Source organism: Galleria mellonella, unplaced genomic scaffold (genome assembly GCF_026898425.1).
Source record: "Galleria mellonella isolate WM207_F2 unplaced genomic scaffold, CSIRO_AGI_GalMel_v1 utg132, whole genome shotgun sequence".
Taxonomy (NCBI): domain Eukaryota; kingdom Metazoa; phylum Arthropoda; class Insecta; order Lepidoptera; family Pyralidae; genus Galleria; species Galleria mellonella.
This window is the reverse complement of record NW_026441989.1, coordinates 1,777,100-1,802,657: the sequence shown is the minus strand read 5'-3', so window position 1 is coordinate 1,802,657 and position 25,558 is coordinate 1,777,100. Positions and strand designations below refer to the sequence as shown.

At 31.4% G+C, this 25,558-nt stretch overlaps 1 protein-coding gene across 1 annotated transcript in view; it reads left to right on the top strand.

Moving 5' to 3' along the window:
- Positions 1-24,046, top strand: part of LOC113518348 (neuronal acetylcholine receptor subunit alpha-10-like) — an 85,923-nt gene extending 61,877 nt beyond the window's left edge. Inside the window, exons 5-11 of the mRNA XM_026903222.3 lie at positions 1,062-1,278; positions 2,517-2,651; positions 4,679-4,757; positions 5,051-5,150; positions 7,350-7,491; positions 11,686-11,855; positions 22,357-24,046. Coding sequence (XP_026759023.2) covers positions 1,062-1,278; positions 2,517-2,651; positions 4,679-4,757; positions 5,051-5,150; positions 7,350-7,491; positions 11,686-11,855; positions 22,357-22,488 — 975 coding nt within the window. The 3' untranslated portion in view covers positions 22,489-24,046. The remainder of the gene's footprint in view (positions 1-1,061; positions 1,279-2,516; positions 2,652-4,678; positions 4,758-5,050; positions 5,151-7,349; positions 7,492-11,685; positions 11,856-22,356) is intronic.
- The last annotated feature ends 1,512 nt before the right edge of the window (positions 24,047-25,558 follow it).

The following is a 25,558-nucleotide window of genomic DNA, read 5'->3' as shown; positions in this document are numbered from 1 at the left end:
TGCAATTTACAGTAAAATGTCTTATAATTTGAAACCTGAAATACTTTAAGATAATAGTTACATTTCATGGTATATAAATTTACATACTACTGCTATTTCAAATAAAGTATAAGCATTAGTTTCCCGTAGTTATGTAGGTGTCATAAATTTGATTTGAATTCATTATGACGTAAGGCGAGTCGTATATTGTCACCTTCTCTTGGATTAATTGTATTTTCCCTCATTCTTAATACTCGTGTAAAGGTGTCGTCCTCTGGTTTCAAGAGTTAATAAGCCGCCTTCGTTGTACTGATTAACTTTGTAAAGCTGAAAACGAATGACAATTATTTTTAAGATAATCGAAACAAGAATTTAAAAATTCAGATGTCAAGAGCTGTCTAGCTGCTCGTATCAGAGTTACATTCATTAGTGTCATTGTTAAACCAAATTAATTTAATCTAATCCGAGCAATGTAATCAAATACTAAGTAACCAAATAGGCATCCACAGAAAATTTTATTTATTTCTATTGATAAACATATTAAAACATGTACTATATTATACAAGTGTTTATTTTCGAATCACCATGAGTGCAACCATGGCACGATTAATCAGAATATCTGTCAATATATTGTTACATTAGCAATAAGATTCTTCGTATCAGAGCAATAAGCAATTAGGAGCTACGCTACGCTAATAACCATGATGATTTCACTTCTTTCTTGGAAGAATAAATAGGAATGATAAGTATAGTATGTAACGTAAAGTGACACAAACAATCCGCAATTTTGCGATAGTGTTGGTAAAACGGAGGATCTGTCCGTGAACTCTGCGAACCTTTCTTAATAAATCTATCATGTGACTGCGCGGTTTATTCCTAAATGGAAAATCTTTTTTATATTTAAACTATTCTAAATATTTTACCCAAGAAAGAATATATTCTTTGTATAAATTGTCCAATTTTATAGATATCTTATATCTTTCTGTAACATCTATTAGTATACCTTATTGATATGTTTTATTATAATTGTTGTTAATTTCTAAGTTATTGTTTATCCTAATTATTTCTATTTCTCAAAACAGTTGGACCTGAAAAAACAATTCGATGAAGGTGACACAACAAACTACCAGACAAATGGCGAATTCGATCTGGTGAGCTTCGAGGCCATAAGGCACAATCAGTACTACTCGTGCTGCGTTGAGCCCTATCCTGATATCACATACGTCATCAAGTTAAGAAGAAGACCCATGTTTTATGTGTTTAATCTTATCTTACCGTGCCTTCTCATTAACGGAATAGGTAAGAAGAAATTTTAAATTACTAATTAATTAACTTAATATATGTAAACATATTTTTATTACCCTGAGAATAAAGTTCTATTTCTATTAAATATTATACGATTCCATAATAAAATTCCATAAATACATCAGGTGGCAAGTATTTCGAAGTTGTAATTTAGGAATTAATTGTGTTTTTTGTAATGAGAGATTAATCTGCTAGGGAATTTATATTAAAATACTTACGTAATGAGCTGGCTTACTGGTAGTGTAAATAATTATATAATACTGTATTAATTTGAATTATTAAAATTTTAATCAATGTTTTGTTCATATTGAAAATTATGAGGGACTTTTCACATCATAGTTTTAGGTATTACCTTTTTGATTATAAACACTTTAGCAAAAAATTACATCATTGTAACAAATATTACTAATATTTCGTTTCTACTAATAGCATTCAAATTTATATGTACTTGTATATTATAGCCTCCGAGCGTTTTTTGTTTGTATCAGCAATAAAAATGCACAATGAAATATATGAAAGTATTCTCGTAAATTACGTTCAAATTAAATTTGTTCATTGTATACTTTCTTCAATTGATTTATTTTAGCCCATTATTTATTTGAGACCGGCGTTTTGTTTTTCTCTCCCTTTTTTTTTCGTTGTCAACTGGCATTATGTACTTGGGCTTAATTGTAAGTTAAAGCTAAATAATATACTATATTCAATATAATATAATTTAGGCAATAATTTTTTAACCTTTAGATTCATTTAATAATACCACTTTTCAATTACAATTTATCTTTAATAGGTATGGCATTATAAATATAGGCATTTTTACCTATTAAAAGTAAGCTTATATTCGATAGTGTATATACACTCTAACAAAACACTCTTTAATAATATATTTATTGTAACATTGGACCGCTATATTACAATTTCGCAAATTGTAATAAATTTTTTGTTATATTTGTAAAATAATAAAATAACAATCTAATACTGCTTCGTAATTAAAATTATTCAAGTTTCTAGGTCATAAATAATATCGAAAAATGTTTTATATTATTTATGTATTTATATATCAAGTTTATTAATATATATAGATATATTATTTACTTTCAGTATAATATATTTTCGATATTTAATTTTTTGATCAAATTAACCATAAAAAATTATACTTATGTTATTTCGTACAAATAACTGTTGTTAAAGAGTTCAGATAACCTATCTAAAAAAAAAATATTAATTTTTTTTAGCTCTGTTGGTATTCTACGTGCCGTCTGAATCGGGAGAGAAGGTCACACTGGGCATAAGTGCTCTGCTATCAATGACTGTCTTCCTTATGACTATCCGCGACACGTTGCCACCTACAGAGAAAACTCCGCTTATTAGTAAGAGCATTCAATTATAATTTGAACTATAAATAAGGAGGAATTACACCTGTATCCTCAGGAATGGCAACACATGGGGAGTCTCGTGAGCGAAACAGTATACTCTGTTACGTCCATGGTACTGCTCATGTCTATAGACGACGATTACCACTTTCCATCAGGTGGGCCATTAGTTTGTTTACTGTTCTAAGTTGCATAAAAATATATTGAAGATATTCAATAGTCTTTAAAATACCGCATAAGACAGTTTTTACAGATGGTGGGTATATTTTTGTTTTACCGATAAAAGAAAAAGAAATTACGATTGTTCACCTTAACTAAGATTTTGACTGTATGGTGCAGTGATACGCAAGCAAGTTGATTAAATACTGATTTATTCATAGAAAGAATAAATGTAACAGAATGTTACTGGCCAGTGTTTACAATATTATTAGTGGCCAGTACGTGAACATAATGTATTACATACAGTACACTATAATATTCATAGTACTGTTTATATGTCCGAAGATGGCGGTTACCGCTTTACTAGTTTAGGCAGGTAGGCTACTTGTTTGTTAATAATTTACAATAATAAAAAAAAGAAAACCCACTTAAGGTTATTGATCTTGTTCAGTTCTACATTCTAATTATAATAATAATGAATAATTCAGTTATTTTGAAGCAAATCTGAAAATTGCCTACTTATTGCCTACAGGTCCTAAACATTAATTATTTAATCGGATAGAAATTATAACTTGTTAAGATACGGAAAGTTTGGCTTCTGTAAGCAGAAGATATATTTTGTAAAACTATGTGAGGCGGTCTTAAAAAGTTTGTCAAATTTACAAATATTTTATCTAGATGTATTCGGACGGACTAGAGCTGAGTTGTTTTATAATTTAATACAATTATAATTTCTTGTTAAAATTGTTGGAAGGAAGTTTGCGAGCCATATTTTCCATAATTACTTTTCTTGCATTCTGAATGTTTGTATAATCATCAGAATACTAGGTCAAAACCGGCATTAAACAGTTAAATTTCTACTGAACAATATTTAGAAAGGCAGACCGCTGACTGTTGATTTTGCATAATACGGATATTCATTTGATTAATTTCATAAATTAATACATATAAAAGGTTTTATTAATCAAATAATATTTCCAGCCGAATAATTTGATTTGATTAATAAAACCTTTTACCCTAAATCGATTTGATGATCGCGATGTTCATATGAATAGTATAAAAATTTCATACGAGCTGTGCTTGTAGCTTCGTCCAAATCATCGAGATAATTTAATTGAACGAGATAAAAATCAGTCTTATATAATTTATCTATAACAAATAGAACATGTACTGGTATAGTATATACCTACACCCAATTTCATGACAATCAGTTGGGCCGTTAAAGCACCAAGATACACCAACAAAACAAACTCATTTTCTCTTTTGTAGGTATTAGTGCGGATTTATTTCGACCCTTGGGTTTCCCCAATAGTTTAGTTTAATTCTGATCCGATTCACCTTGGATATGTCGTAGGACAATGAGAATACTGGGGATTTGCTAAAATACTCAGGGAAATCGTCAAATTAAAACAAGTTGATTATTATTTATTTTTATATAAAATAGGTTAATGATATTTACCCAATTTTCGTAAATTTAATGTAATGAGATGATGTGTTACGTATTATGAAACTATAATTTTTTTAGAAATATACGTTACCACATTTCATTTTTGGATATAATTCATAATTTCATGATCTTCCTAGGTGTTTTATGAAATTATTAATATTCTTATTTCTCTGCGACATATATAAATAGAATCCTTTTGACACTATATAAAAAGCTCCGTAATATATTTTTTGTGACATTGAAGGTCATCAGTCAAACAGCTCACCTGATGGAAAGCGGTTACCGTAAACTATGGACGTGTGCAATACGAAAAATGTCACGTGCGCATTGCCGACCCGGACGATATAATGGCCCTCATGCCGTCGTTTCTTAGTTATTATTATTTATTTTTAGGTGTTTTAACTTTATTTATTTCCAGGTCTCTACTACGGAGTTAGTACGTGCTTAGTGTCGTTTTCAGCTTCACTTTCTGTAGTCACTCTCAATATATCATACAGGCGAGTTTTTCTTTCCTTTTTAATAAATTTAATTTTGGTAATTTTATTATTAAGATGCAGATTTCCTGGATAAATTAAATTTTAAATATTAAATGTTATAAACATTACTAATCAGGACCATATCGCAGAAAAAAAGAAACGGAAAATTAAATTTTCCAATATTTTGCTCTTTAACATGACTGAGTTTTGTACATTCCACAATATCTTTACGATGCGATACAAATACAATATAAGATCGATATAATATTTTATTGCTTCAAACATATTGTGTGAACATATGATATTGCTCGTAGAGGAGTGAGAGGGCAGCCTGTGCCGGCGGTGCTGCGCGAACTCGTGCTGCAGCGACTCGCGCGCCTGCTCTTCATCAACTTCGACACTGACACACCAAAGGTTTGTCGTGTATGTACTAAATTCCTTAAGGTTTTTGCACAGCGCAGGACATACTTGCGAAACGCGCTGATGCGTGGTTTACAATGTACTGCCCTGTATGAAAACTACGGAGATTACACACGGATAGTATGGCGTGTGTGGGCTGTAGCTGGGGGAGAGGGCATTGAAGAACAATGCCCTACTTAAAGAGGCCCAACAATAATAATAATATTTATTTATTTAGACAACATAAGGCCCATTTTGTTAGTTATAGATTTACTTGCCAATGCCCTACCTTAAAATGAAAGTCACTTAATTGTGCTCTCTACCCTACTAAAAAGTTCTTTACTTAAACTTGGGTCTAGCTATAGCCCTGAATCCGCCTTAAACTATTTACAGGAAAGGGAAACATTTATACGCTTTTTGTTAACTTAAAAAAAGGATAAGAAAGACCCTCTGTTGACCTAATAATGTTATGCGTTAGCTTTCCATATTATACATTTCCAATTTCGCTATATTTATTTTATCATTTTTATTATTATTATCGATTTATTTTTTTATCCCATTAAAAAAGTAATACCTTTCAGGTAGTAATTGTTTTCAGCCTACCTTAATGGGAGACAGGCGTGACAGATGTGTATGTATGTAGCTTACCGGACTCATCCCTACAAATTTTATTAAACTTTGTTCGACAATTTGACCGTGAAAATATTTTTACAAATTCTATGATTTTTCCCTTTTCGTAGAATTATTGCATATTCATAAATACCGCTGACTAAGCAGTGAATAAAATAAAATAAATTATATTATTTCAGAGCATTACTAGCTGTAATCTGCGGCTTCTCCCATGCCATAAAGTATCCTATGTATTAAATTAGAATATAACCTACCCATATACTTCCTTTTAAAATTCATTCAGTAGTTTTTAAAAAATAGAGTACTCTTAAAAGAGTAACATATCTATCTATCTATTTATCCATCTATTCATACCTCCATCCTTGCATCTTTCTTTACAAACTTTTGCATTTATATTAATAGTAGGAATTTGGGGTCTATTCAATAATATAAGAGGAAAATGTAATAGTAATACATAATTATGTAGTATTTGACACGACTTGAATATAGACGATTTATATTAGAAGTAATTAAATACCCGATTTTCAGAAGACTCTTTAGGTTGTTAATGTACTCGTATAATAAAATTAAATCATACCATTTTAATTATATTATTGTACTTATATTTATAATTATATCGAAATATTTCATTTTCATAGCCACGTAAGAAGAAGAGGGAGGGGGGGGGGGCAGAATTAAATACATTTTTTTCATATTGCCATCACTCCAATGTATAAAATGGTGTCTGATAGTCAAATATTGTTTAGTATTCCCTGCGGCTACGACCCTCTTCTCACGTTTTTCGGCTCAAATTCTTTTCCAATGCGATCAGAACATGACAAAAGAATAAACACACAATGTCCCGCAAGATTACTCATATGAATCTGTATAAAAATGAATAAAAATAAAATCCTGCCTTTACTTTAGTTAAATAATTGTTTTTATTTCTTAATATACAATACTACTGTGTCAGGTATAAATAAGGTCCTTAACCGTTACACGTATTTGATAAAATAAGCACAGATTTTAATTAAAACTGTATTAGTATAACGTACAATTATATTTTATATTTAATTTTGACATTCTAAAATAATTTCTCAGCAAAAAATTAATAAAAGAAACTTAATATCGTTGTACACTTACAGCAGACATCCTTTGGTCTCAAATTCGTAACGTTTCTAGAAAACTCAAATGGATTGATTCGGTTTCACAATTCTTATAGTGTTTTTATTGAAAGTTATTTTTATGAAACTAATACTTAAGTGATAAACAATTTACGTATTTTTTTTATCAAAACACAATACTTTGTCGCAATGGATTATTTATTCATTAATCAGTAATAATATTTAAATTAAAAGTTTCAGTATTTCATAGCTGAATAATATTCCAATTGTATTAGTAGACCTTATACTTATAAAATTAATCTTTTCTTACGCGAACTCATTATTACCACTTCTGGAGAGAAAGAAAGAAATAATTTCAATTATCATATAAGCCCTGAGATATTTGTATTAGATTTCCGTTTGGTAAAAATATAAATGTCATGACAATTCATGCCGATTTATTGTGTAGATAAAATTTTAAAGACATTTATAATTTGATTAGGGTGACAGCGGTCCGGTGGCGACGGGCGGGGTCCAAGTAAATCCACGAACTGGGTCCCGATTAAAGACAGAAGTGCGCTGTGACGGCGCACCATTGCCACCCGCTTCGCCACGCTTCGCTCGTCACAACCACAACCATTTGGGTAAGTTGGAGAGAAGCTAAGTAATCAAGTATAATTGATATTCAACCAGAAAGTGGTGTTTTTTCTTTTTTCTTGTTATATTAGTTACTTTCTATTCAAATATATTTTGAACTTTTTATATGGTAATTAGTATTAATTTTTTACCAACTTCAAGAAGAAGGAGGTTCTCAATTCGGTCATGTATTTTTATGTCTGTTACCTCATAATTCCGTAAGTTCTAAATCAATTTGGGAAATTTGTTTTTATCTGAAACGAAATACTTACAGATTTGTCCCATAGAAATATTAAAAATTGGTTAAGCAGTTTAGTTTTTAGATCAAAATAACTGGTTTTGTCACAATTAAAGTAGATTTTTTTATGAGACACAATCTTTAAATATGTGTATATGCAATCAAAATTTAATCTAACGTGGTAGTTAATTAGATTGTGAACAGTACTTCTAATACTGATTTGTACATAACAGCTTACAAAGTTTTTGTTAATATTAATTAACGATTATAATAATATTTATAAACATTATCCTCAGTATTATAATAACATTACATAATCATTTCTACAAAGAGCTTACCTTAATAATCGATAAACGTTCTTATGGGTCACTCCCCATAAGAGGGCGCTGTAACTTAGTATTATCACACCAGCCAGGCGATTTGGAAAGGTCTTTTTTCGAGTCTTTCTTCTTTTATACTGATATATTTATTCCCTTAACCATTTCTTATAATAATCTGATGAAGTAGTAATATTTTATGAGTTTTGCCCCGTCGTTACACTCATAACCTAAGAGTTTAATATTAACAAATAACTGCAGATTTTCCAACTGTGTACATCACAAAGTCGCAAAAAGATTCAAATTAAACCCTATATTTTGATAGAATTATGTACTTATAAAGATTTGTTGTATTCTTAGAATAAAACTCTCGTTTACGAGTTGTTTACCTATTTTGCTGAAGTGTCTTGAACTTTTCTTGCCAACAGAATTTAAGTTTATTGAACGCTGTAGGCTCTGAATGATTGATGATGTTGGATTTGCCCAATAGGCAAAGACGGTTTCTATATTGAATTCAACTTGCTAGAGATATGCGCATACTAATAGTAGCATTTAAGTAAAGAAGTCGGTTTATTAGGTACTTTTGTTTACCTGTTAAAGGTAGGCTTTGTGTTTTGAAAATGCATGAAATAATAAAATTTTACGACGCGGATCATCATGAATAATATTTGACTTGATAGAGAAAATATGATATTTGTGATATTTTATGACAAAGTATACAAATGAGTTTCTTTAGGATATCAATTTTGAAGGCAGATTATGCAGTAACAATAGTGTATTTAAAAGAAAAATGTGTAATTTTTACCGACTTCATGAAAAAGTTCTTCAAATCGATTGTTCCTATTGTTTCGAATTTTGGTTATATAGAGGTACTATCTGATATTTTTATTAATTATAAACCGATATTGTTGATGTATGTTTTTTTAAATAATTCCGATTTTTGTCTTAAATTATCCACTACACGAAAAATTTGAATTTATGGTCAATGATCTATTTAAAATGGTTTTCTTAAGATAAATGACCACTACATCAGTGGTGATTATCTAGAGGTCGAAATTCACCTCTAAGTTTCGTGGTAGTTGAATTTTATTTATCAGTATGGGAACTATGTTACTATATCTACACATCGATTATAAGTACCTAAGGTTAATAAATATAAATATATTATTTCCTCATATTGTAAACGTTTTACGTAAGATATTATCTATGGTTCTAGTATAATGTAGGCACCATACTAATTTCTTTTATATACTAACAATTCTCTTCTCCACACCTGAAGTAAAATGTTTCGTTTGTGAAGCGCTATGTTATTGGAAAAATAAAAATAAACTAATTGAAAGACTTGTCGCAATTCAATTAACAGTAAAAACAGACCAATGCCTGTCGGATTGTATCTATGGATTGTATTACAGTACTGAATTGTTTTAATGCGGACTGAGTAAGATTTAATTACAAGAAAGGCTGGCAAGGTAACAGATTAAACGAATTTCTGTGATCCGCGAAAAGTTGACTTGAATTTCTGTGTAACTTTGTTATTGCAAATAATCGTAGGACAAGGGTTGTAGTCCGGTTTAATTTGTATAAAGAGCAGTTACGTGGGTTCATGTCAAAGTTAGGTACCAATATCTTTAGTAATATTAGACATTAGATCAGTATTATTAAAAAAAGGAACTGAACTGAACTGAAAGGTACGGGTTCTACATAAAACTTTGTTCTAGAAAAAATGGCGAAAAAGGTCGCCTAGAAACATGAATAGAAATCACAGATATTACTTACTGTACTGTGTATCTGTATTCTCCATGGTCTGGTAACCTTCATGCTCTGTTATTCCTGAATATGGAATACCTCTTATAACATAAATTACATTAGCACTATCTGTTAAATTTTATGAAACATAAAACCGCGTAAAGCCCCTGGTTTTACTGGCATTCATAGGCTACGGTAACTGCTTACAATCAAGTGAGGTGTATGTTAATTTGTCACTTCAGTACTATAAAAAAATATACATATTGTTCCCTTATGACAGAATACTACCTAAATTCTACCACCTGTGTATAACCACAAAAATAAAAAAATTCTTCAAAAGTATATGCTTAATTTCATTTACAAAATCATCATGATAATGCATTATGTGTAATGTATGAGTAGAACAATCATAAAATATACCAAGCACTTATTTTAATAATAGTGACTATTACAAGCGTAGCAAATCGTAATATTTCCTGGCTCCAGGTGTGGATCTTTTGTAAATGAAAGTGTGACGCAATTTACTTGAATTGTCTCGTTTGTTCCAGCACAATGCACAAATTTATAATCTCAAAATATATATGTATAATGTACCTATATATAGAATTTAATATGTAACAATGTTTTGTTATGTAAACAATGAAATACTTGGCATTTCTGCAGTATCTTTTGTCTTATGGTAGATATGCCCTTAATTATTTTAATATATAAAATTCCCATGTCACCACCTTAGTTTACGCTAATATCCAAAACTGTTCAACCAATTAAAATTAAATTTTGTAATGTTCATTATTTATTTCAACTTGAGACAGGATGATTTTATCCTGATAAAAAACAAAAACAAAACAACGTTTGGAGAATCGGCTACTACTACATAATATTATTTATATATTCCTTAATATTTCTATAAATAAATCAAATATAACAAAACCCTATGTTTTTGCTATAAATTAAAATGGAAAACAGCCGATGCCCCGCCTGAGGAAAGTGATAACAGTCGCCTATAAACATGAACAGCACCATGGACATAACAAAATATTATAGCGCCCTTCATGCCTTGCCATTTTAAGGACCAAAAGGTTATGCCTCTATACCCTGCAATTTTACTTTTATATCCCACCCTCCAAACTGAAACACAGTTATGCAAACTCACTCAGCTGTGTGTTAATCGGTCAGGTTTTTTTTATATTGTACTAGTTTTAATCCACTACTTTGTTTGCGTAATTTAATACCCTATGACTTATTTTAGTACATAGTATGTCTTATATGTATATTCAAAATTTCATTCAAATCCATTTATTAATTCCAAATTGATTAAATAGGAAATAAATATCCAAACATCTCTTGAAACTATAAAAAAGTATGTGTTACTTTATATGGGCCAGTTTGTCGCTTATTTTCTGTAGCGGCCACTATTAATTTTATTGTTATTTTGTAGTAATTGCTACTTAAAGTGAATATTTTTAATTAATGGAAGATATAATATAGTTTTAAATTCTATAAATGTGATGACATAATTTTGTTGTAATTTAAACTGTAATATTGTAGCTAGCTCATATATTGTTTAGATGCACGATCCACATAATTAACATTTGTCACTTATAAATTGATCTTTAAAAATATACTATTTTCAAAAGTAGCCACTCAAAAGGAAATGACGGCAAATTTCCCCTTTTATTATATTAATACGATGTATCAGTTCCACTGCCAAAACTGATTTTTTAACATACATATTTATATACCTATAATGTTTAAGAATGTAAATTATGTATTTGTAAATAATGAAAATCCAATTATATTCATCCTTACAAGGAAATCCAATTTAAAAGAAAAGAACATCTAATTTTCCTTTTTAAAAATATTAAAACTGTTACTAATCTACGGTGTCTACCATATATCAGGCGGCGCGAGTGTGGGCGCGGGCGCAGTGGTGGCCGGTGAGATGGGCTGTGCGTCCCCATGTTCGCGGTGCGTGTGCTGCGGCTGCACGCTGCGGGAGGCGACGGCGCGGCACGAGCAGCGCGTCGCAGCCAACGAACGTTTGGAGCGAGCCAACTTGGAATGGAAACAGGTAAGTGTTTCAAGCAATGTGCTTTTTAATAGGTGATAATTGAAATGGTAACCCTATCCATCATATCGGTTTACGCTGGTGAGATAGTGAAAAATAATAAGTAATGTCAGATCACTCAGCCCGTCGTTGCATATTAACCAAGAATCAATACATTTATTTTCATAGATATATATTAAATAATAATAATATTTAAAACTTAGATTATATAACACATCGAATTTCAAAAATTGAACAACATAGAGCAACATAGAACATCGAGCTTCAAAAATTGGTCAACTTTTTGTCAGCTAATTGTCAAATTAGCTGACTCGATTTTTTATCAGTGTTCTATATATTTATTAATTAAATGTATCTTGACATATTATTTAATACATAAAATAAGTGTTTACGCATTAAAAAGATACAAAAATTATAGAAGTAGACAAAGACAAAGTAATTATAGAAGTTATAAAGGAATCACTCATAAGTATTTATCACTCACAATTATATGAAAAAGTTGACCCGTATTTCTCAAAGCATTTCTATGGAGACTGTCTATATAATCTAAAATCTAAAACTATTCCAAATTTTATATGTATAATAATAGTAGTTGCTGATGAGAGTTCTAAATTCATATCCTCCTTTTTAGTTCTAATAACAACAATAATGATAATCATATTAAAATTCATTTCATATGCACGGTCGAGTTCAATAGGCGTCTCACGATTAGGACTATTTCATCAGCCGGATTATACGGAATAAATCCTATTACGGTTCATGTAAAGCGCGCCTTAACCCTCTGGGACGCTTGTGACAGTTGTAATAGCGTCGAAATGCGAGGTCACAAAAAGGATAATCGTGGTAAATATCTTGAGTTATAATATATAGACTTCTAGTGGCTTATTACCCTCGCTCAGAAGACCTCATCATCATCACAATTTCAGCCCAATACTGAACATTAGGACTTCCTCGTAATCTGCCATAAGGAAGAAAAAGTACCACTAAAAAACATATGTTCGTGATTTTCATTTTGTTGACACAAAAAATTAACACAATTCAATATTGCGTTAATTTTTTGTGGTTCAATCGACTAAGATACTATAATAGTGTCCAGTATTAAACTTTATTTACATTTTAATGTTTCATATTTATTATTACATATTTATTTTGGCATAAGCGTAGAAAGATGATGATGATTACATATTTGTTTTCTTTTTTTAGTATAATATCTACTCTAATATTAATATTGTTCATAATATTTCTAAAATCGTCTTAATTGTTTAAAAAGTTATTATTATTATTGTAATGTCTTGTTTTCTAAAGAAAACTTTTGCTCTCATAGGAACGATAAATTCTTTTTTTCTTATACATTCATCATCATCTGGAAATATAATACTTTGATACTTTTATTTTTATATAATGTTATTTGTTATATGATGCCTTATTAATTTGTTTAATTTAATAGTATAAAAAAAATACAATGAAATACAATTACAAATACAGATATATAAAACACGTACAGGTGAACTTATTGCTTAATGGAGTTTTTTTCAATCAACTTAGAGTATTATATTAGGAGAAACAGTATACTCTGTTATGTCCATGGTATTGCACGTGTCTATAGGCGACGGTTACCACTATTCTATCTATCTATCAGGTGAACCGTCAGCTTGCTTATTATTCTAAGTTGCATAAAAAAGTTACTAGACTACAAGTACTTTCGTTGCACACGAAAGTATGTCTCTGAAGTAAGTCAAATGGCGGTCATTTTCGAAATGATCAAGACGTGCATTCTAAAAATTAATAGACTCAGATTTAGAGGACAAAGAGATTAAAAACCCCGCTTTACACAAATCTAACCCACTAAGTTTAATAGGCCTCTCGAGCTGAAAGCATCATAAGATTAACTAACTTGTACAGTTTCATCAGCCGGTTATACGAAATAAATCCTATTCTGGTTCATGTAAAGCAGAGTTCTTCCTCCTTGATCGACGCATTCTGCTAATATCTTATATGAGAAGTACTAGTTGCCCCAATTTGATGATTCTACTCCTATCTCCTTTATGCCTCTTATGTCCCATAAAAGCGAGTTATTCGCATAATTAAAGATATTAATGCGAGAAAAGTAGGGACTTTTAGATTTTTTTACATAAAAGTGTTGCCTACCTCGGTGAAAATGCTTTATGGCTTTTATGGGAAATGCTTAGAAAAACTACTCATTGTCTCATACTTCTTTCGTCTTTTCGCTACTGCACATTGAGTACAACTCAAATATTACATCTTTATATAGTTGTTTTCGCTTATGGGCGTAATAAGTTTACGAACTAATAAAAAAAAAATTGGCTTTCACATGATTTGTTCCATAATTCCTATAATCTTGAACCATACAAGCATACCTTGAAAAATTACTGTGTTATGATCACTTGTTCAGAGAATAACAGCGTAGTAGATACATGTCGTTAGAAGTCAAGTAAAAAATTCATGTTTCTACTTATTGATCTCGTTACTCCTACGCTAAATGCCAAGTTGTCGCTCACGAAAGCGCTTCTCCCAGCTAATACCAATTTTTTAACGTAAATTGATTTTATCATAATGTACCTGCCCTTAATGGTCTAGGAAAAAAGAAATTAATGATATTGTGGTGACATTAAAAAATGTGTGTTTATCTAAAATAACTTTCAAAATTAAAAGTAAATATTGTTGTATTTATATTATTATATTATGCTTATATTTGAAAGGCAGCCCTTGCTAAGAGTTACAACGCAGAGTCTGCTATGAAATGTAATGGTGTTATAGTATTTGATATTATAATGTTTAGATAGACTTTTAGATTATTATATTTGATAGATATTAACTTAGATTTATTTTCGCACGATTTTTTTATGTTACCCGAAGCCTCACTCATTTCGTATAAAATAATTTTAACTCCAATTTTACTGTTTACGTAGAAAAATTAAAACTAAATAACTATTTACATTTGCTTGTGATTTTTATAATATTGTTAATTAAAATTTTACATGCCAAAACTGACTGAATGTCTAGTGTATATAATAGCAGCGTTTTACCTGAAATAAAACGCATATTAAAATACTTACCTCACTGGAAGCTTTATACATTGAGAGAGCATTTCCGTTTCGGTCGTTAGCCAGTCCTAAATTATTATTATTATACCGGAATTTCCGGCTCAGTGGCGACACCTGGCGGGGATGCACGATTTTTACTTTTGTAAAAATGTGCTTCCTATCGTCATTGACTCAATGTTTCACCAGGCAAAATAAAATTAAAGCTTCCAGTGAGGTAAGTATTTTAATATGCGTTTTATTTCAGGTAAAACGCTGCTACATATATTACACATTATACATTGAGACCTGTTTGTTATTGCCTGGTGACGCCACTACTTCTTTGTTTAATTAAATTTTAATACACAAAGGTACAAGGTGGGCTTAAAGCTCAGGACTTGTGAAGCATTAAGTTATCGAAATAGAAACTAGGGGTGTATATGCAATGCCATACCTGCTTGCTCTATATAATTAGATACTTTGAATAATAAGTAATTGAAACGCCAATGTGATAATGAGTAGATTACAGCAAAAATAAACTCGTCTTTATTTTATATATAATTAGGTAACATAATAAATATATGTAATATTTATTATGTTCTTCATGTACTTGTGCTAACAAAATTAAGTATAACTAAATTATAATGATTTTATTAATTATTAGTCTGTACCAAACGAAACCCATGATAAATCAAGTAATTGGATTAAACAATCGAGTAATGGTATCAGAATTATCGCTCCTAATAACTTCTCTTCTATAAAACTGTTGGAACGTATTAACAGATTGCCAATTCCCACGAGCTAGAATATCTTCAACAGAATGATTCTCTAGCCAACTTTTAGAGGCTACAGCTGATCGAACGCTCCCTGGAGTAGCTGCTATATCGGCTTCCTTTAACAGCGTTCTGATCCATCCAGCTATTACGGTTCGTGAAGCAGGCTTGGCAACACCTAATTGTAATGAATAAATTAAAGGACTTTGTAGCATCACGTCTTTCTTTTAACAAAGATATAGTTCTCTCTATCCAAAATAGCGGATTTAGATTACGGTTATCGGGATTTAAAAGTAATTTCCAACCAGATTGTCTATAAGTACTGCTGTCAGTTTTTGAGCCAAATTGGGGCCAAAAAATTATATTATCATCAGATTTTACACAGTAAGGTGGATCTATCCTGAGTAACGTTAAATCATGAATACGTCTGCCTGAGCATAGTAGTAACAAAATGGCAGTATGTCGTGATACTTGAAATATATTATTCATATCTATTATGCAATTGTTTAGGAATTGACACAACTTACTGACATTCCAAATGGGTGGTTTACAAGTTTTTGGATTTTTTAGGGAAATTGCTTTTAAAATATGTTTTACTAGAACATGTGAACTTAGTTGACAAAACATATCGGTATTACATAAAGTGGCAACAACTGATTTGTGTAGAAGAATCGTGTTATAAGATAATTTATCTACTAAATGTAGATCACATAAAAATTGAGCTAACTGTGATCCAGTTGGATTTGTTGGATTGATACTTTTATTTCTACACCAAGAAATCCAGCGTGCCCATGCTGTTTGGTAAGTTTTCAAAGTAGACTTACGCCATGAGTTTTTGAGTAATGAGCGTTGTTCAGAGTTCCATGATTCTATCGCTGAAGACCACCCCCACATTTCCACACCTCCAGTACAATCTCATCTACTTTCGGAGGTGGGAGGCCTGTCGACGTATCGACTAGATGTTGGTTGAGGTTCCTCAGAGTAAACGGTGCTGATAGCGCGCGGGTTTTCAGATCCGCTCGCCAAAATACTTTTTCCCACCGAGGAACTACTAACAAAAATGTCCCCGTCGACTGATTTAAGTGAGTTAAGTTAACTTTGGGAACCAAATATGGGGGTGGAAATACCCATGCTATTGGATAATTCCATGGGACGCTGAATGCATCGTGAAATAAGGCTTGATGATCGGTTAAATCTCGAGACACATAATTGCTTGTTACATGTGCCGTTTTTGATGCAAAAAGATCTATCACTGGGTTGCCCCACTTTGCAAAGATTACTTCCACACATGCAGGTAATAAATGCCACTCCGGGGGTCGGCGATGGCGACTTAAATGATCGGCATAATTGTTGAATTTGCCTCCTTCTTTCTGTAGATAAGCGACTGCCGTTTTGCTGTCGCATTGAATTAGGATTGAGCTGCGACTTATCTGAGGAGCATAACTTTGGAGAGCATGAAGTATGGCCAACATCTTTTGATTGCAGAGATTCTATTCCTCTGGTGACCAGGTCCCCGAGAGAGCTAGATTGTTTATTTGTGCCCCCCACGCCCGATCCGAAGCATCTGTTGCTAAGAAATTCACCGCAGGAGGGTGATGTAGTGGTGTGGATAAATGGCAATTCTGTACCCACCATTTTAATTCGTTGTTGGCTTCCTTCGTTAGTGGGTAAGCTCGAGATGACGTTTGTGGTAGTGAATTCATCATTGTTAATAATTGTCGATGATCGAGTCGTCCTCGTGGCACAACAAAACTGGCAAAGTTTAGAATCCCTACTATTTGTTGTAACTCTTTGACAGTTACTTTTTGTTGTTCGAGTATATAATTCGTCTTTTTTGCTAAGGCGATAACCTTCTCCTTTGGTAGGGATTTTAGATTCCCCCAAGGATTCCAGTCTATACCTAAATAAATTATATTCTTTTGAGGGTAAAGTACCGATTTTTCGAAATTTATTTCCCAACCCAAATTCTGTAGCATTTATATCGTAAGTTTTACATGGTTGCGCAAGGTATTTTGATTCTGATGTGCAATAAGGAAGTCGTCTAGGTACACTATGATTCTTACGTTCCATTTTTGCCGCAACATTTGAGCAATCCAATTGGACAGTATGGAGAAGGTTTTTGGGGCTGTACTCAGGCCAAACGGAAGACAAGTCATCTCTAATAATTGTTGGTTGTATATCAGTCGTAGGAAGCGTCATTGTGACTTTTTTATACTGAGGTGAAAATAGGCCTGCGACAAATCTACTTTACATAGCCAGTCCCGAGGTTGCAGGAAGTTCGGAATGCTGTGCATGTTTATGAGATGAAACGGTTTGACCGTTACATATTTGTTTAGTGCTCTTAGATTGAATATAGGACGAGCTGTTCCGTCTGATTTTGGTACCAGAAATAGAGGCGAAACAAAGCTGGGAGAGACATGGGCGACTTTTAGAATTCCTTGCGATTGCATTTTGTTTATTATTATGGACATTTCTTTTGAGACAGGAGTTTGCAAGGGGCATTGTTTTAGATTTGGATATAATAGAGGAGGTTTTTGAAAGAAAGGTATGCGATAGCCTTGAATTAATTGCAAAACAATTTCTGGTGCACCCATATCTTTCCATTGTGTGTGGAAGAGTTTTAACTGACCTGCTCGAAATGGCTTTGAGTCATTGTTTCTGTATTTTTTTAATTCCTTTATGGGAATTTCTGGACGTATTTGTACGTCCTCGGTTATTTCCACGGTTGTGCTGCGAGCCACGGTCGTGTTAGTGCCTTGCCTGTGTTAGTGTATTGAACATTAGAAGTATATCGTACAGGAGGGTAGACAGTATGTTGACACTGATATCCACCCCGCGAGGGTGGATTATTACATGCATGTGCATGCAAACTTGGTTCGTAAGAGTAATATTGGTTTCCACGCGATGGAACCGCTTGTCTCTTTATGCCTTGTCCCCGCGAGGGATGGCGGTTAGATAGATTAGGTTGATTTTTATATTGTGAAATGTTATCACGTTTTAAAGGCCAGAATGCTTTTCGCATTCCACCAACTTTTTCTAATGTAGATGTAAAAGGCTCAGCATCAAATATGAATGTAGCAGATGGAGGAATTCTATTCAGAGAAGCTTTTATCAGAGGATCACGGACTTGGCTTATAATACTCTCCCGCCGCATTTCAATAGATTCAGCTCTATGGCCACAAACTAATTGTAATAAATCGGAAGATATTTTATGGAAAGGACCTTTTTGAAATATTTGCTCTAACTGTAGATTTAAATTTTCAACATTTAATTCTTTCGTATTTTTGGCCCAAGAAAGAAGGTCACGAAATCCTTCTTGAAGGGATTCTCTTTGCTTTAAAATGCAAAAAGTTATAGCCGCGTATGATTTGTCAGCATACGCTAAGTTACGAGAAGTGTCATACATTTTGACTTCCTCATTAGTTTCTAAATCAGTATAGCCTGGAGTATGATTATACAACTTTTGTGTTTCAGCATATCTCACATCGGACCAGGAGGAGGTGCCTAGGCGCTGAACCTCTAGCAACTTTTTTAAAAAATCATTGGGTGTTTTTGGGACAACTGGTTCCTTTAACTTCGTATCAATATCAAAAGTAAAATCTTTATTTTCACAAGAAAAGCAATCGTCAACGACATCAGTATATAGCTGGCCACTAACCTCAGATGAAAGCGACACGTTGTCATGACAAAATGTATCATTTTCAACATTCTTACTAATAATAAACATTTCTTTGAGCTCACCCAATTCTTTCACCAATTTGTCCATTTTGCGTGCAGTGCGACGAGCACGCTTGCCTTTCTTACGGTGGCGGCGCGACTGTTTGTCTGAATATGACGAACTAGAAGAGCTGCTTGAACTGCTACTTACACTTAGGATTCGCATAAATCATTCTCATCATCAGCCATCCTATAAACAAAAGATATTAAAAAAAAAAAAAATCCTTATCTAAAGAAAAAGTAGTGAAGGTACTCATACAGGTATGAAATTTCTAAAAATAACTTTTGTTAAGAATTGCATTAAAAATGGACGGTGAAATAAAAATTGTTATAAAATTATTATTATAAATCCTTATAATCAATTTTTAGTCGAATAGCATTTACTCTTAATATGAATTAAAAGGATCGTACGAATATGTTACTGGCTAAAAGTAATGCAATATCGTAATCCGAACGAAAAATCGTTTATAAATAACGATCACGATATAATAAAATAAAAGGTACTTACAGTGTTTCTTAAGGATAATTAAATCACTTTATACTTATTTACTGAGTACCACTGCAGAAACAGTGTTGCTGCAGACAAGTTACTTCGACGAAAAACGAAACGCCAATGACGATAGGAAGCACATTTTTACAAAAGTAAAAATCGTGCATCCCCGCCAGGTGTCGCCACTGAGCCGGAAATTCCGGTATAATAATAATAATTTAGGACTGGCTAACGACGGAAACGGAAATGCTCTCTCAATGTATAAAGCTTCCAGTGACGGTCAAGTACTTTAATATTTATATTTCCATCTTTATCAACCATATTCATTGCAAATAAATATTGTTATATTATATTATTATAAATACTTTACAGAAGTATAATACTTGAAATAATAAGCTTTAGTACAACTATTGAATCTGTTCAATAGTTACACAATAATATTTTATGTAAAATGTTAATATTGAATAACCTATATCTATGGTATATACTGTAACCCTTTCTTTCCCTTGGGTGTCGTAAAAGGTGACAAAGGATTTAATGGTGAAGGGATGGGCAGCAGTGTCCCTCTATAAACATTACCAAAGCTTAACATTGGTTTCCAAGCCGCCTGCTAAGCGTGGCAAAACCTCCCAATCTATAGAGGAGGCTTATGTTCAGCAGTGGACAGATAATGACTGATATGATGATTTACTATAATAATGATTGTAAAGTTTAAAAAATATTATTAGTATCTCCTGCTCTCTGTTTTATAAGGTACGTAAAAAAATTATGTGGTGAGTCTTGTTAGAAGCTTTCCTACACGACGAAGACTGTTTTAAAGTCTTGTCACTAAAAAATGTCGTCTTGACACGAATAATAATAATAGTAGGGACTCCTAAGGGACATATCTTGTATTATAATCAGAGATTGAATAGGGCAACAATTAAAAATGAATGCGTGCTATTGAGTACAAAAAGGTTGATTATGAAATATTTCGTATATTCAACAAACCCGTTATTGCGCCTTAAAATGTTGAACTTTCATTACACTGAAATTACAAACATTTATATTTTTCAGTCCCTTGATTTTAATAACATATACATAATTTCCTTTGGGACGCACCACGCTTGAAATGTCCCTTGGAAAACAACTGTTAACAAATGTTTTCTATTATTTTAATTTACCAACAGGACTGCTCTTTGCTGATGGATTAAATTTTAGTAAAGAACTTTACTTGGATTATTTATTTTCCTAGTGGTTTTGGTTATTTGGCTCATTTCTTTTATTAAATAAAACAAGTGAAACTTCACAAAAATGTAATGCTTCAGTAGACAGTAGCTATATTATTAATAGATTAAGTTTTGAAAATTAAGATAAAGTTTTACCAATTTCACTTATTTATATTGATTAAACAACTTTTTAAAATTTATAATTATTTTTATTTAAGTATATATAATATACCTACGTAATTGTATACCATCATTTGAATGACATTTGTTGTTGCAAAACCTATGTACAATTTAGTCGACATACTAGATTGAGAATATTTAAATTTTGAAAGCAGAATCGTATTTATATTATACTTCACAACCGTTTTTGTTTAGAAAATAAAATTGATACGTTTAGTCGTCACAAAATTAATCTAAAATCAACATAAGTGCAATAATTATCAATTTCAAAAAGAATTATCGAAGTTGATTCAAATTTGGCAATTGGTAAAATCGCATAAAATTGTCATAAAATAGATATATCCTTTTTTGGATTGTTTTATAGACCATCGATTATTTTAAAATCAAACAACTAAAATGTGAAACTATTTAAATAAAAAGCTGAACTTCAGGAATGTTGGTAAAGTCAGAAATGTAACAGGGACCAAACCTACCTTTACCTACTCCATACCCTTTATCAACGAAAGTATATGAGAAGAAATATTAAATATTGAGGAAGATAAGTGGATGTATGTTGTAATGAAAATAAATGGCGTTCTGCCATCTTTACTTACTTTAAAATTTAAAGAGTAGGGCCTGTGATTAGAATGATAAAAATAATCTTGATTATTATTTTTTGTTAGTATGACAGGGATTATAAGTAATTTAATAATATAATATAATTTATTTAACTCCACAAATTGAAAACGACTGTCCTGTGAAAAAAGAACAATTTAAAAAATCAAATTTTCAGCCAATGTCACTGTGTATAATATATAAATTCTACGACAACCCATACATCCAAATCTGTTTAAGTATTTATGATGTAGAAACAGAAGTGATGATGGAATAAAAAACTCACATACATGAACCTTGTAAACGTTACACTCACTTTTTGGATAGTTGTGTAACAATGTACAGAGTTATAAACTCGTTACACATTTATGAAATTTTATAAATACTGATTAAACTTATTAAATTGGTTTTTGGATAATTTAAATTAGATTTTAAAAAATAATAATAAAATACGTAGGCCCGGTATCCCGGCACAAATTAACATAATTGTTTTGTTCCCAGGTGGCTGTAGTGGCTGATCGGGCGTTACTCGCTGTCTTCGTACTTGTCACCACAATAGCTACGGCCGCCATTTTGTTGCCCCAACTCAACAATTTGCATGTGGGCAATACGCCTCTAAAACCGCCCACCTAGAGACCATTTTCCCCTGCAACATGGGAACAAAATCAACGAATTAAACTTTAATTAAAATTATGTGCCAATAAATAAACGTCGTGTCAAGATGAAGTGCCAAGTAAGTGATCAAAGTGACTTTAAAATGATAACAGCAATAACTGATGGTGAGGACATGAGTTGATGATAGACAGTCGGTTGATAATGTTTTATCGATAAAGTGATACTTGTATTATAATGTGTTTCTCAATGACTCGATTGTCAATTGCTCAACTGAACTTTGGTCGATGTATTTTCGAATACTCCACCAATTCGTTGTGGATGGATGTTGATTGATTTACACCAAATGCAATCTACTTGTTGTATGAAGTGATACATAATGTTTGCCAAATTAAACAATTTAGAGTTTGAAATAATGATTAATGAATCATTAGCTACATAATAAGATACAATACTTCGTTAAAGGTCGAATACGAGATCAGATTTCAATAACAATGTTTTTAATGTAATTGTTTATATCAAAGGTTACGTCAATTAAAATATTTTTTTACTGTAATAATTTTGCTAGATTATATAATATATGGATTTAGAGAAGAAAGTAATACTTACAAATAGATAGTAGTTAATACTGTTGACTCTTTTGCTATGTTTAATTCATCAGTTTAATTATAAACTGTGAAAATGTGTACTCAGAATAATTTAATAATGTGCAACATTCATATTTTTTTAAGTATAGCTGATAATCGCGGAGTTTATTAATAAAAAATACTTATTATCGAAAGTATCACGGAATAAATCATATGTTCTTTACATTTTATGGATATGATCATTGATTTTGTCCAATAAATATATATGTAACTGATTGAAAAAAAAAAATAGTTATTTAAATTTTGAACAAGGTATATTTCCTGTTTGCTGAGTTAATCACGAGTATTTGATAAAGTTAAACCCCTTTATTCATAAAAAGTCAAACCTTTTATAAATCTATTTTAGCCATTGTTTCATCTCTTTTTTCCATTCAAAGGATGCTAACGATTTCTATATCATTCTGTATAATAATACAGCATACTTCATTAAAATAATATTAATGGAGACAACTAAGCGTCTACTAAACATATTTAAATTTCAACACTCATAATATGGGGTTCACCATTTTTTAGAAAATTGTGATCATTGTGATTTTTTATGTTTATAAATATTCTTATATTTATATACCTGTCATGATTGTTTCATTAACTGGATAAGGTGAATCTTGGTAGAGACAACAATAGTAGAAATACAATTAACAATGATTTGTAGATAATAGGAAAATCTTCGATGTTTGTATACTAGAAAAAAAAACATTCTTATTACTTAGTCAATAATAGTTATTATTAAATATCTCCAAGAAGATCGAATATTACACAAAATTTTGGTTGTTTATCATGTTCGAGAATATTTAATTAAGCTGTCCATTAATATGTAGATGGGACAAGAGTTACTTAGTTCTAAATTGTATTTAAGATGACTTCGATAAATATAATACTATAGATTATGCTCAAGGTTGTTGCCAAATATTGAATGTAAATATAATATAAGAATGTTGATACTCATTATAGATAGTAAGTTATCTGTTAATTAAAGTATTATCTGTATAAAAGAAAATAAAAGTTTTAAATGCCCAAGGAGTTTTGTATTCTCTAAGAAAAGTTTTTATATATACTTTTCGCTGGGAAACTTTATTTCTTTTTAAATCGAATAGATTGAGCAAATTGGCAAGCTTCTTTAGTGGTAAGTTGTTAACAATATAATGTTATTGTACTTAAGAAAAATAATAAAATATCTAAGATTAACTTCATGGAAACTCTTGTATTGTTCGGAGTTCGATTACTGAATGAATGAAAACTTTTTATTGTTTAACTCAAAGAAAGATTCAGAAATTGGGATAGAAACAGTACAGACTTACCTACTATTAGAAATCGAACGAGTATTTGCTGATTGAACACAATACAGTTAGAAAATTGTGTACTTGGTTTTACACAAAGCCTTTCATTATCGTATGACTGCTGCGTCTACCGCTCCTCGTTAGGGATTTTTTACCCTCGACATTTAATAACTCCTTTTCTCAGAAACAAAAGCTAATAAAATGTGAAAAATAAAGATCATACATGTGTGATAAAGAAAAATAATAAAAAATAAAAAAAGACAATTTCTCTTATTATAACTAATTATGCCCAGCCCATTACATTGTTTGATGACTGATATATATGTTATGGACCAAATGATTAACTTCATATTATACATAATATAAAATCTTCAAACAAAGTTCTCTTATAAAAAAATATCTTATGTAGACAAATAGACAGCTAAAGTTGCATCGTAAGCTTTTCTTTTTAGATTTTGATACGGAACCCTAGACATGCAAAACAAACCTCTCACAACCTTATTGTTAATTCTACACAGAACAATAGAAATGCAACAAACAGTTTTTTCTTTGCAATTCACTCTACTAGCCTAGAGGGTACGTACCACGTAAAGAAACTTTTAGCGCTCAATTTTAATAAGAACTATATGTATTGTTTCCATTCTTACATTTCCTGAAAGAATGAATGTATTACATGTTCTGAATTTAAAAAACAAAGGATACACAATCATAAAAATGTTGTGTTGTAATTTTAGCTTTGCTGTATAGGAAATTGTTTCTTTAACAAATAATCAAAACTACGTACCCAAGTTTCTTTCCGGAGTAGCATCCTTTATCCTCGGCGTAATGAGATCTTATAACTATCCTGTTTGGGAGACCATGCAAATTGGATTTAGATTGAAATAATATGTTTAGAAGTATATTAACAATATCCGAGATTGTAACCTTAATACAATGAAAGTTAATACGTCAGACACAGTAGCCTATTCAGGGGCTGAATCACTGCCAATATTGCATAATCTTGTTATCCGATTACGTGTAACGAGTTCCACTAACATAATTTCCTTGATTACCTACGCGTTATCAAGTTTAGGTACTTTCTTAACATAGTGTGTGAGTAAGCAGTAGGTTTGTAAAATATTTTTTTTGCAATTAAAGAAAATCTTGATCTGATCCTAAATAAAAGTA